This window comes from Tuber melanosporum (genome assembly GCF_000151645.1).
Source record: "Tuber melanosporum whole genome shotgun sequence assembly, scaffold_7, strain Mel28".
In the NCBI taxonomy this organism is placed as follows: domain Eukaryota; kingdom Fungi; phylum Ascomycota; class Pezizomycetes; order Pezizales; family Tuberaceae; genus Tuber; species Tuber melanosporum.
This window is the reverse complement of record NW_003299117.1, coordinates 695,143-708,280: the sequence shown is the minus strand read 5'-3', so window position 1 is coordinate 708,280 and position 13,138 is coordinate 695,143. Positions and strand designations below refer to the sequence as shown.

At 45.7% G+C, this 13,138-nt stretch overlaps 1 protein-coding gene; it reads right to left on the bottom strand.

Annotated features, from left to right (window-relative positions):
• On the bottom strand, nucleotides 1-2,226 carry GSTUM_00010395001 (uncharacterized protein). XM_002841256.2 has 2 exons: nucleotides 1,506-2,226; nucleotides 1-1,398 (listed from the first exon to the last, which is right to left on the bottom strand). Exon 2 carries the CDS (start codon nucleotides 1,377-1,379, stop codon nucleotides 615-617), a length of 765 nt encoding a protein of 254 aa, XP_002841302.1. The 5' UTR covers nucleotides 1,380-1,398; nucleotides 1,506-2,226; the 3' UTR covers nucleotides 1-614.
• Between the last annotated feature and the right edge of the window lie 10,912 nt (nucleotides 2,227-13,138).

Sequence of the window (13,138 nt, the reverse complement as noted above, 5' to 3'; positions counted from 1 at the left end):
TTCTGTTGAGATGGCTTCAAAATTATTTTATACAACTAAATGGTAGTACCGGTATACCAACTACATGTCCCCGTTCCCCTTCAAACTAACCGACTCAACAAACAACCGTGGGTTGAGTTATGCCTTCCAATAAGGACCAACTCCCATGCATCTTCGGATCGTCCTCTCCGCCCCCCCACCCCCCTCCCTTGTTTTTCGATGATTTTTTTTTTCTTTTCCCCATTAAAAAAGAAAGAAAGAAAGAAACGTGGGAAGAAAAAAAATAAAATAAAAATCGTAAATTAGGTTTTGGAAAAGGAAAAATAGATGATACAGGTCATAAGCTATAGAAACAATGTTTCGCGAGATGGAATGGCAGCGCTGATGATGCTGGGATATGGATAGATGGATGAAAATAAAAATGAAAAAAAATAGTAGAAAGATAGAAACACAGCTTCTTTTTCTTGTGCAGAAAACAAAGGAAAAGCCGTCAAGCGGTTGGCCGTGGTAATGGCTTTAGTGAGTTGGATGGTGGAAAGGAGAAACAAAAAGCTAAGCAAATGCCCCAAACTCCCCCAGTATGAAAACGGAACTGCAGCACGGCTAATGTGCACCCATAACCGCCCCTCCCCGGGCTACGAGAACCTCCTCAAGGACGGCGAGGTGTAAAAGCTCTCGGTGGAACTCGGCGCAGCATAACTCGACCTCTTATCCGGGCTGCCCGGGAACAGCCGTCTGTCGCTGGCCCAGCTATCCTCGCTGCTCGAGGACCCCCTATCGTCGCGATAGTCATCCCTACTGTATCCCCGCTCCTCTCGCCAACCATTCCTCTCGTCCCGGTAGCCAACGTACCTCCCGGACCTGCCACGCTGCGGATTCGCGCTGATGCTGAACTGCCTGGGAATCGAGGCCCTCGGCCCGCTAGAGTGCATGTGCGCCGGATGCCCTGTGTGGTGCGGGATCTGGAACCCGGCGGCGGAGTGCCCTTGATGGACTATCGGCCCAAGACCCCCGTCGAAGAGGATACGTGGCTGGTTGTATCCCATTTCACCGCTGCGCGCGCCGAATGGCCGGCGACCCCCACCAGGGGCTACAGAGCTGGGGCGATTAGGAGTGTCGATGCATCCCATTGGCCTGGTTTGGATTAGCACGGGCGGGGGAGTGAATGATTCCCGGCGGAGCGAGGCGCCCACGCTTTCGTAGCCACTGTCGTAAGGGTGTGGGTCATGCTCTGCTATCCTCACGGATTGGCGTTTGGATGGCCGTCCCGAACTCAGTGTGTAGTGGGAGGAAGGTTGGGCGTAGCGGCCGTAGGATGAGGATGACTTTTCTGACATCGAGACTACTCGGGGTACGCTGCGTTCTTCGTATGGGTACTCTTCCGGTCCGCAAAAGCACATAGTCTTTTGGCTGGGGAGACTGGAATATATGAGCGCCTGAGGGGCGGATAGGGCAATTGTTGTGGTGGGGGGGGGGGAGAAGGGGAGAGGGATAGCTTTGAGGAGAGGTGACCTGATTGATAAGACCTTTTGTTATGGTAGCAAATGGCTATTGACCTCGAGGCTAAGTCTTGTTTGTGGACAGAGCTAATCCTGCAGACTATTCGTCGCTCAGGAGGGGGGTTCTACTGGATCTATATCCTTTCGAGCTTCGGTAACTTGAGGAAGGATTTCGAGACAGATATTTCTTTCTTTTTCTTTTTCCTACTCTCCTGATAATTGCCTGCGATTGGCTCGGGGCTCAGCTGTAGGGATGGCCCCGGGGGGCAGGTTAATATCTGAGAAGGGAGAATACTAGACGCGCATATGAGAAGAAGAGACGGTGGACTTGCGAATAGGGCCGCATAACCAACCCCCCGCCCCCCCCTCAAAAGGGTGCATCGGAAGAAAGCAGTAAAAATAGGGCGATATAGATGCAGGTTTGGGGCCAAAGTCAGATTGGTAGAACCCCAAAACATGCGAACCTGCCCAACCATACTTCGCCTTGTTGGGTTATTTAAAAAGATACGGCGTGAAAACGTGCCGCAAGTTTTGTTCACCTGAATCATCCTGGAAACTAGGAAACGAGGAGAAAAATCATGGGAGACATCTGTACCTCAGGAAAAATAGGCTCAACAGTTTCTCCTAGCGTGCGCTGTGCGAGAAAGGGCCTGTGTGTGTCTTTGTTGGTAGGTTTAACTAATTGCTTCTGTAATTGGCAGTGAAGTACCGGTATCTTTGACGATGTTGATCATGGAGGAGGTCGCGCAGGCACTCGGATGTAGAAAGCGTGGATCAACCGATTTCCCTGTTGAGCCTGGGCAACCGACCTCCCCTTATCAACAAGCGAAACATCGTAACACAAAGTTTCAACCGGAAGAATTCTCTATCGCAAAGCTGGCAAAAAAGCCAATAGAAAAGTGACCAAAATCTAGACACGAGGGGAAGGGAGGAAGGAAAAAGAAAGAAAAAATGAGACGAGGGAAAAAAAAAGTAAAGAGTGGAAGGTAAAATACGACATGAGAAAAAAATGAAAAAAGAAGAAGAAAAAAAAAAAAAAAAACAGGAAAAAAATTCCACCCAAGGTGGTTTACCCTGATCTCAAAACATGGGGTTATGTGTGGTTGCCGCGCGTAGGCTTGCTCTTTGTCATGCGACATTCCTCAAGAGCTCTCATCTCATTGGCGCTTCAAACATGCAAGTCCCAAGCGTGGGTGTCACGGCCGCTCTGGCTGTTTGCATTCCAGAAAATCTTGCAGCAATAGGCAAAATCGCTCAAGTGAAAACGCAACAGAATATATTAAAAGAGTTTTTCCCTACTCGAATACCTGTCCCTCGTGAGTTCTCTTGCTTCCTGCTCAATTTCCTATGCAAGGTATAAGAACACCCGAACAGACCGCTATTGATGTTTTTTTTCCCCTTATATTTTATGATTGTGTGACTGGAGAGGGGCAAGCGGGACGAGGAAAGGGTCCCCAGGCTGAGAAGTTCCTCCTGGGAGGGCTGCATGGAAGAAAAAAACCCCTTTTTAGGTTATAAAGTTGAGCATTAGCGACATTCGGGAGAACGCATGTGGTCATGCACTATCGTATGAGGGAACCCGATAGTCCTTTTAATGCACCTCGGTGCCTTTGAGGTGGGGAGTTGGAAGGAGGGGGGTGCGCCCAAGGGAAGTTCCTATCTTTTACCCTCTCTAGACGTCATTCTATGTGGGAGGGGGGGTTATCTTCGTTGATATGGTAGACTGTGAACAAGCAGGACCTACTCGTAGACATTGCGCCTGAAAGTTTGGTGCCATGGTGTTCCGTGGAAGTTGAGGCGGATTACCAGCATGATAGGAGATAGTGCTGCAATATGGCAACACAAACTGCTCAGCGCTTCAGTGCTCCACGGTGTATGGTGCAAGGTCGTATATTCGTACTGAATTTGTGTTAAAAATCCGAACCAACAGTCCAACGTTTCCGTTTTTTACTCCTCTTGATGTCTTCCCGACCGGAATATTCGGCCGAGGGGTAAGAGAGATAGAAGAACCACCGGTAGTTTGGCGTGCTTGTTCGGATGATACTGCACCCCGGCGAGCCCGACCAAAATATACACACCCTGGAGTTTGAATGTGACCAGAAACCAAGCAAGCTGGTAAAGCCAATATCTATGGCAATGCATGAAGCCCGTACTGCACTAGGCAGGGGGCACGCCCATAGACTCCAGAGGCTTCTGCGTACGGTTCAGATACCGTATCATATCCAGGGCACAGCGCCGCAAGGCGCTGTGTGAGCGCTCGTAGCACCGGCACTGTTGTGTGTGCCGGTGCCAAAGCATCAGCTTTCCATGCAATTCTCGGGAAGTCGGTTTATGGGATGCATAATATTAGAAAATTGTTTATGCTATTGGGCAGCTCACACCATTTAGGGAATAGATTACCGGTAACGGAAACCGTGCATCTTAGAAAATGTATTGTCGGCTAGTTTATTGGGCGGTTTCGGAGGGCTAGCCCTAGAAAAAAAGCAAAAAACGATTAGCCCATCCATGACATGACAACACCAATCACAGGTATCTGAGAATCTCATAGCCTCTCACTCGCCCCTTGAATTGGGCCCAATTTCATCTGATTGGTTGAAGGAGGAGCATCATCTGGACATGGATCATACATGACAAGACAGAAGGGGAGACTTAGGGTCACCCGGCGAAGCAAGGACTTTCCTTACCGTAATTCTCGTGATAGTGATGGACTAATCATTGATTTCCCTTCGAAATACTCCGCATCAGTCAGCTCAATATATCTGGCGCTCGCGAAAGTAAACACATTACGGTGACTGCTCAACAAATCCCAATTGAAGGATCCACACCGGAGGGAAGCGGGATCTTATAGATCGGAACCTAGCTCAAGATCGAAATTGCGCTATAATTTCTAGTAAGGGAAAAGAAAAAAAAGAAGACAAGTTAGAGAAGCCGAAAAAGAAAGTACAGTTTCCATAGTGGAAAATCGGTAATCGAGAAACAGAGGCTTTGGAGTACTCGAGCACAGCGATTGACGCAGATCATCGGGGTTGGTAGGCTTCTCCAAGCCGTTCATGGCGCTCGGTACTTAGGCACGGCGTTCTTTGTTGGGAGGCGACTGCTGCATAGTTCTCGGTAAATGTGTGGTACGAGGTTTTGGACCTCCCGCTGACGCGCTCGGGAAGTCGTTTTCTTGTAACAGATATGGTCAACCAACAGCGCTAACGCCCTCGAGATAGATAAGTAAATCACTTAGCAGGAGATGAAAACCAATAACCTTCGGCATGCTTTGTCCTCAAGAAGCTAAACTTGAGCCGGAATATCAAACCTCATGCCGGGCAGCGCTTTCCATAATTTGTACCTGCAGCAGGGGCTGAAGACGCCACCAACTCAAAAGAAGGCACCTATTTCCAGAAATACACCATTGTATACCACATAAAAGAAAAAAGATACGAGAGTCCTTGGCGGATAATAGTACGATTAACTAAAGGCAAAGATATAGGGGACTTTTATCCAACTCCGGCAACCCAGTTGCACTGCTCTATTTTGCGGGAAAGGGGGAAACTTTACCCCTGGAAAGCCCGAGTCAAGTACAAGCCCTATTGCATGATAATCCCGTTTATGGCGTGCCGGCATATTGAGCAGAAGCACCAACATGAGCACGACAGCAGCAACGGCGCAGCGTATAATGGCCTCTCAACGGTGTCTTCTCCCCTCGCCCTGGCACAGCGGCCGATTCTGCATCAAGAAGGGTCATTATTTCTCGTTTGTTTCAGCCCGCAGAGTTTTTTCTATGGGCTTTGCAGAAGTTTTGAGGGGATTTCCCTTTTGTCGAAGAAAAGGTTCCAAAGTGAGGTCCAGCTATGCGAGAATTGCTAACGCAAACTCCAGAGATGCTGCTTTGCAAGAAACTTGGAGAAACCTAACGACACACGGCAGAAGGAATGACATGTGGTGCTTTCGTCCTGGTGTAAGCTTAGGGTGCACCTTCCGCACGCTTCGATAACCAGAATCATCCGATTCGGCGGAACAGAAAACCTAAAATTACGGGAGAGTATTACTGCCTCAGCGGGGCTTTGCTAGCCGGACAATACCCTATGGGGAGTGTCGCCCTGTGGGATAAATATGGGACCTTACTCCTGCCGCCGCCCCCCACTCAACCCAACATTAAACCAGGACAGGACACGAAACTGCAAGACATTGAGGGGGAATGGAGGCACCGCATGAGTTAGGTTTTCAGCTGCAAAGAAAACCACCCGAGTCAGGTGTCTTGCCGATCCTTGTATGCGAGGATAATGTGTCAAATGAAGGAAAGATCAGGGGTGGGTCGATAAGAGGTGAGTGGTGATGGGTGTAGGAGATAGTAGAGCGAGTATGGTGCCTGCTGCTGCCTGGAGGGTAGAAACCTAAGGTTAGGAGTTCCCGAGTGAAGAGCAAACCTTGTGATACTTGGTATCACGAAAATTGTATTGCAGGGGGTCAGGCCCAATAGCGCGGGCAAGGCTGGGAGGAAAGTTTTCTAACCTTATACCGAAACTACGATGCACCACCATTCAGGAGGAGGGGAAAAAGAGATCTTACTAGCGATGTTGGCACCTGTATATCATGGGCAGCTTTCTCTGGTTCCAGGAGGGATAGATTAGAGTCATAAAAGGGAGTGAGTTAGGGCAGTAAATACGTACCTGTATAGTGCTGGCATGTCATAACTAGGCAAACATATGCTTAGCAAACAAAGGGGAAACCCGGGGACCTGCATGCTCCTCTACATCTGCCGATGACACAACGTTTAATAGTAAATTATTCCACTCTGTGTGGATACCAACGAGAAGGTTACGAATGGGTTCGAATACTCTGGGGGGCCTTGGGAGACTAATTGCTAGGTCCCAGTATATATTAAGAACCTCCTCAGGTGGCTAATGAAAGCAAGTGGCCGGGAGCCCAAAGTGACTTTTTCAGGAAAAGGTCAGTTCTGAGAGTTCCTCCCGGAAATTCACTGAAACACCAACACCAAACACACGAGCAGAGACAAGTGAGCGAACCCGGAAACAGCGAATATGCTAAACAACATAGCTGAAAGCAGGCCAGTCGAACCAGGTGCTGGTATACTTATTTAACCCAATAGGGGCCAGAAATTAACTTACCTGTTAAAAATATTATACAAGACTCCTAATCTGACTCCGACGATAACTGATATTTTACGATGGGGTTCTGAAAGTAGGTCCCAGGATGCCTCCTTGGTGGTGTGCAATATTCCCTTTGAAAGCGATTCGGAAGTCGAGTGGTTGGTCCCTATTCTGTTATATTTGGGGTTTTGCCAAAAGCCGACAAGTTCGGTTAAACACCTCCCTACTCAGGTCGATTAATAGATGGTCAAATTTTAGAAGGCTATGATAAACTCTCAATTTTTTTTTTTTTTTTTTTGTTAAATCATAGAATCTATTTGCTTAAAGGTGCAAATCTCCACTATAAGAGCACAGTCTGGCTAAAGCATGGATCCTAGATACAAGGGCATCTCTGCAATAACCGCCCCACACCCCTGATTTAGTCCTTAGACATGCTGGTCAAAAACCTCCTCCATAGGCGTAAGGGAAAACAAGCCAGCCCAAGTCCCTCTGGTATGAGACCAACTGCACATCTACCCCCATGTAAGCTCCTTCTGCACAAAACAAAAAAAGCACAAAACAGGACCAGCAGGAGCCAACAAGAAAACCCACACCATATTCTCTTGAGAAAGAAAACACAAAAAAAACCCAACAAAGGAAACCACCTTGATAAACCATGTTCTCCATTTTTCAACTGGTCCAGCCTTGGCTAGCAGCTAGGAATATAGGGGAGAACCATGATGCATTCGGTTCATGTGATGAAGGCAACCAACCTGGACGTGCTGGCCCCCAGTGGAGTGATCGCTTATGGCTGGTTGGACGGGGGCATGACTGGAGGCAGTGTAATACCAACCATGCATTGCTGAGTAACCCAGACATTGGTAAAGTAGTAAACCCGACTGAGTAAAAGAACCTTGAGGGGCAGAGGAGTAGTCGCAATCTCAAACAGCTTAGCGGAGGTGGCTACCATGAAGGGAGGGGGAGGACAGGAACCACAATCTGGCAGAGGGATCCATAGTCCCAAACCAGAGGGAGTGAAAATTTCGTTTAGCCTCATGATGAGGTTTGGTATCCAGGCTTATGAAGCTTCCAAAGTTCAGCACTGGAGAGGGGATTGTGAGGTGGTAGAGAGTGGTGTTGACAACTGCCACCACCTTCCCAAACAGGAAGGTGAAAAGCGGGGTCGGGAAAATAGCGGAAGAGAAGCTTGATGATAAACTCTCAAAAGCTAAATTATACTTGTATTGTAGTAGCCTTGGGGACGCCGGGATTAAACCCCTCTCGCTAAATCCGGTTACGAGTGCACCCGAGTCCTGCACGGTATGATACCTCGATGTCCCTGCATAGTGGGCCTCCGTTGCCCGGCTTTTACCTTCAGGATCCGTTGAATTTTCATTCCCCTATGCTCGTTACACCAACTTACCGTAGTTGCTTATAGCTGGTGGCCGGGATTTGGGGGATATCGATAAGGATCCTGATGTGGAAACCGTTTTGCTAACCGGGAAAACCCAGAGTAACAGATACCGTTCCTGTGTAGATTAGCTCAAAATGCATCGTATGGTACAGTACACGTTCTGGTATCCGTATCACTTGGTATGATACCCCTATAAATCGCCAGCGCAGAGTCTACGGAAAGAGAAGTATGAGATTGTGCTCGATTAGAAGAGGCGTCATAATAATTTTCATCATACTTCACAAGCCGTAAAATCCCCGTCCCACCTTATAAATTTAGGGCCTATTCGGCGATATACCAATAAATAAAAATACTATCGTATTAAACTTTCTTGAAAATGGATTGTGAGCAATAAAGGTACTTTAGTATGATAATATTATCATATTCCCAGAAAATTTTATGTGTTCAGCAGAGCCAGGCCTGGTAAGGCTGTATTGTTTTTATCAGACTAATCTTATCTGATTTCCGGGTTATAACCCCTCCACATACCTACAGACGTGGATCCAGTATTCTTCCAATACGGGTACGATATCACAATTATGATAAAAGTTGTCATTTTCATCAATTAATGATAAAAAAGGTTTGTTGATCTTGTGTTCTGGCCATATTGATTTAATAAAATAGAGCACTGGTAAGGATGGGAAAAGCTTAGCGTGACTTTTTTGCATGATCTTAAGGGTCCATGGGGATACAACGGGTAAGGTCCGTTTTGCAACAGTTTCTGCTGCGAAAGCGATTTGGAAAGGGAAGGAAACGTCCGGTTTCTATGGGGCGGGGGGACGGAGCCATTGTGCTCAAACAGAACCCAAAGTAAAACTTTCTTTCCTTCCCTACAACTTACTCTCTTACCGGTACATTCTATGATAAGTATCATACAAGAAGAAAATACTGTTATCATAATATTATTATAAAAAAAATCCCGGGGTCTTTTTTTTTCTGGAAAATACCATAATACTATTATAGCATTTGTAACACGCCGAATACTAGGCCAAACAAAACTAAAAATACCGCAGGGATACATACCAAACTTTCCCAGTTGTGGTGGGTTCGAGGAGGGTTAGGGCGACCACAGAAATCGGTCAAATGGGATCAGGAGCAGTCCTAAAACCTAGGGCTACATGTTTTTAACCCTAACTTGTGTGATTTTTGAAACTTATTTTGGACCATGAAAATTTTATAATAACGGAATTTGCTTGCCAAACATCAATATTTTCGGAATGGTCCCCTTTTTATATGGTATCGCGGCGTGCCAAGCAAGGCATTGCTGTAGTATGATACTAGCAGAAATAACCGGAGACTTTATACCGATGCAGCGGCACCTTTTTTAAAAACACTTAACCACCGTGCTCAGCCATCTCTGGAAAAGAACAGAGGAACACAATCCTGTCCGATAGCTCATTTTTTGCGTAGAGGTATGTCGGGGGAAATTTAGGAAGTTTGTTCTAAACGTCTGAAGAAAGTCATCTATTATATACTTTCTAAGTGAGGGTGTGGGATCCAAATTGGACATCATATGCTGCCCCTCGGGGAACTCCCTTTCATTCTTCAAATCATCGATTCTCACCAACTTATGAGTCACAATGGGCATAAAATCGTGCTCCGGCAATCGTGGGTTCCACCCCCATATAGTACGCACTCAGGGGACCACGAGCCAATCCCACGGAAAGAACTTTTCTTTTTCGTCTCTCGTTCCCGATTCGAGTCGATCCTTTTGACTCGGAATTACTCTCTAATCGTTGAGTTCGATCAACCCCTGAGAGAAACCCGATTCGATCCGATTAGCTGGTTTAAAATCCACCCGATTCCAATAGCGCGTAACACTACTTTTCGAAGGCGTTTGGAGATCCATTTTTTTTTTTCATCCTCTCAAGTGGATACTACTTTTTCTGAGGTTTATAAGCGTGCCATAGGTTGCCTGGTAGACGGTTGCTGGGTCCTGTAGTGTCGAGCGTTCAGAGTACTTAACTCTATAAAATAACTACATAGTATCGGTACCAACGATAGGTTCAAGTGAAATAGTAACTTTTTTCGAAGATTTGTTGATAATTTGTTGTAGTCCTTGATCCCTGAGATCGACCTTGGCGAGTCGTGGGGTGATATAGAAGGTTGGACCCGTCCCAGGTCGCGTAAGAGGCCGCATCTCGATGGTTAAATAGTAGTACTTTGAGCTTGCCGGTATAATCTGAGTCAATTGTGCCCACGCCTGTGGAAATTTCGCTTTTGAATACTAAGCTGCTTCTTGGAGCAATCCTCCTATAAGTTCCGACTGGTAGCCTAATTGCTATACTAGTATTTACTACTAGTTGATCTCTTGCTGGGACTATGTCTTCTTGCAGGGCGTAGAGATCGTGGCCTGCTGCCATCCTTGAGCCTTTAGTTGGTAACCATACTCCTGTATCCAACCGCTTAACTTAGATCACTGAATCTGAGTTGTTCCAAACCACTGTTTCTTGTATATCTTCCTTATGAGGGTCCTCTGCCATACTGCCTGTTATTAGGCAGACTTGAATTTCTCTTTTTATAGTCCTTGTAACTGAACTAATCTGAAAATATTCTGGCTTCAAGATTGCTTGTTCACAATGTGCAGCTCCCTTCTCAGGATAGTACTCTGGCCATTGACTGAGTGCATTGGGTTTTCCTCCTCTGGTTCCCATGAAGTAAATGTTTTTAAAATATATTGGCCAACTTCTATGTCCAATGGATTTGGTACCCACTCTAGACATTTGAGGCAAGGAAATATTGGAGGTTCTGGTGATCAGCATACATAGTTTTTAGGAGTACAGGGATCCAATGCCTAGAAACCATCCTAAGTAGGGTAATCCTACTTGAAATTAAAATCTCTAGTCTCTAACACCATACTCCGGCCCCCTTAAGGGCCCTGCACATCATCATACATATTTATCTCAGTTATGTCTTGTGACTATAATACCACAGAATTTAAAGTGTAAGAATAACACCATATACTAGTTTAGTTGGTATGACATAAGCATTGGTTTGTAAGGTCAGGTGTTTAACTTCTACTGCGGTCAAAGGTATTTTAGTAATTTATATACTTAATACTTGGACACAAGAAGTATTACAGAGCTGATAAGGTATTATCAAGTAATGGAGAAGAGACCTTAACAATATAATATTGTTCTTATGATTCTATTTTATCTACTTCATTTTACTCTTAGTAGTCATAAATGGAATGAGTCTATTTCGAGCCTTCCTGGACAATATCGGTCTATAGAAACAAATCTTGGTTGGCCTAGACAACTCTAAGTCTACACAGATTGTCTCCGTCTACTAGTATATTGTTAGATCTCCTTGTTACCAAGGCTTTCTACATACCTACCTCCTCCTACAGCAAGACAAGGCTAGGATATCAAGTCTTCTTCCATATATCTTATGCAAATAGAAACATTTAAAAATGCGGGCTTTGTAGCCTGACTGTGAGAAAGAGAAGAAGCTCGCAAACAAGTAAAGGAGATGGTACAACCTCCTAAGCAGGAAACCTGGGGGGAACCAATGGATACCTGGGGAGATGATCATTCCATAACTTTTAGTCATTTGTCTTCTTTCCCTCTGGCCCTCTGGAAACCTTTCAGAGGACTAGCAAGTAAAGTTCCCAGTGTCCCTCTGTTCTCATGAGCTCCCTCTCTCATTTCAAAATCCTCTATACCATGTCCTAATATACATGCAGTAGACCTTGCAAGACTTACTGCTAGGATAGAAATAGTTATAGGCCAAATATGGCAAGACATTTCAAATAGTATTGAGACTGCCAATATGGTCCTTGACACCCTGTTTGTAACCGGTACGGGTACTCGGTTAGTGGTTTTGTTTTATGTTTTGTTTTAAGTATCGCTTTGATACTTGGTTTGTTTTAAGTATCGTTTGATACTTGGTTTTGTTTTATGTTTTGTTTTAAGTATCGTTTGATACTTGGTTTTGTTTTATATTTTGTTTTAAGTATCGCTTTGATACTTGATTTGTTTTAAGTATCGTTTTTGATACTTAAGGAGTTTTACCAAAGAGTATCAATTGATACCTTTGATTAGTTTCGTTCATGCTAGACATGAACAGATTTGTGTATTTAAAGACCGCCTGTTTCTACGATAGAAAAGGCAGACTTCGACAGACAGTATTTCAATATACTTGGTTGAACGGTTACTTCTTTGTTCCTCAGTACACCCTCGAAGCCTCCTTTAGTTCTCAGTTCTCGCCTCCTCTCTGGAAGAGCAGGCCACCAGCCAACTATCGTATCCTTTACCTATAACGTGATTAGCACCTTGCGAACACGTTACATTTTTTTAACCTCAGCAAGTGGTTAAGAACCTGTCCCCAGATTTAGGCCTGATCAACCTATCGATATCCACCAGAGCGCTAGCGGAGAGAAGCGGCAGAATCACAGCACATTCGGCTTCATCTCAAACCCAAGATAGAGTCTTTGACGACCAGGAGTGGGAAGCAAATCCCACGGCAAGACCTTACAAGAAAGAAGCAACCCCGGCGCTCTGCTAAAGAGCCGGGCGATCCTGCAAACATGGAAGATACACAACCTCCAGGAGAATTCCCTTCTACTCCAGCAAAGAAACCTTCCTTTGAACCTCCAATCGACCCCGAATCCAGCAGCGAATCAGATATGGCTAGCACAGGAGGAGGGCCTTCTGGAGGAGGAAAATCTCAGGTTAGGCCTGAAGAAGAGGAGGTTCCCGCAGCATTTGAACCTCCTAAGTTTAAACTCCACCTCCCAGCGAAATTCACAGGAGAAGGAAAAGACCTCAAACCTGAAGCTTTTGACCGATGGGTGACGGAACTCTCACACTTCCTTGTCTTACAAGGAAAAGATGTGGAAGACCCTACAACCGGACTTATCATTGGATCATACTGCGAAGGAAAGGCAACTGACGCATACCACCAATGCTATAAGGACTTCGGCGGAAATGTAAGATTAAGAGGAACTACAGTTCTCGATTACCTGAAAGGACGATTCCAATCCTCCATAACCAACAACCTCCTATACAACAAATTCAACCAGCTCAAGCAGGTTAACAGAACGCATGTCAAGCGAATCACCGATGTGGCTACGGACCTGATGATGTATAAGGACCAAATGGAGAGAGGAAGTATCTCCAAATACATCC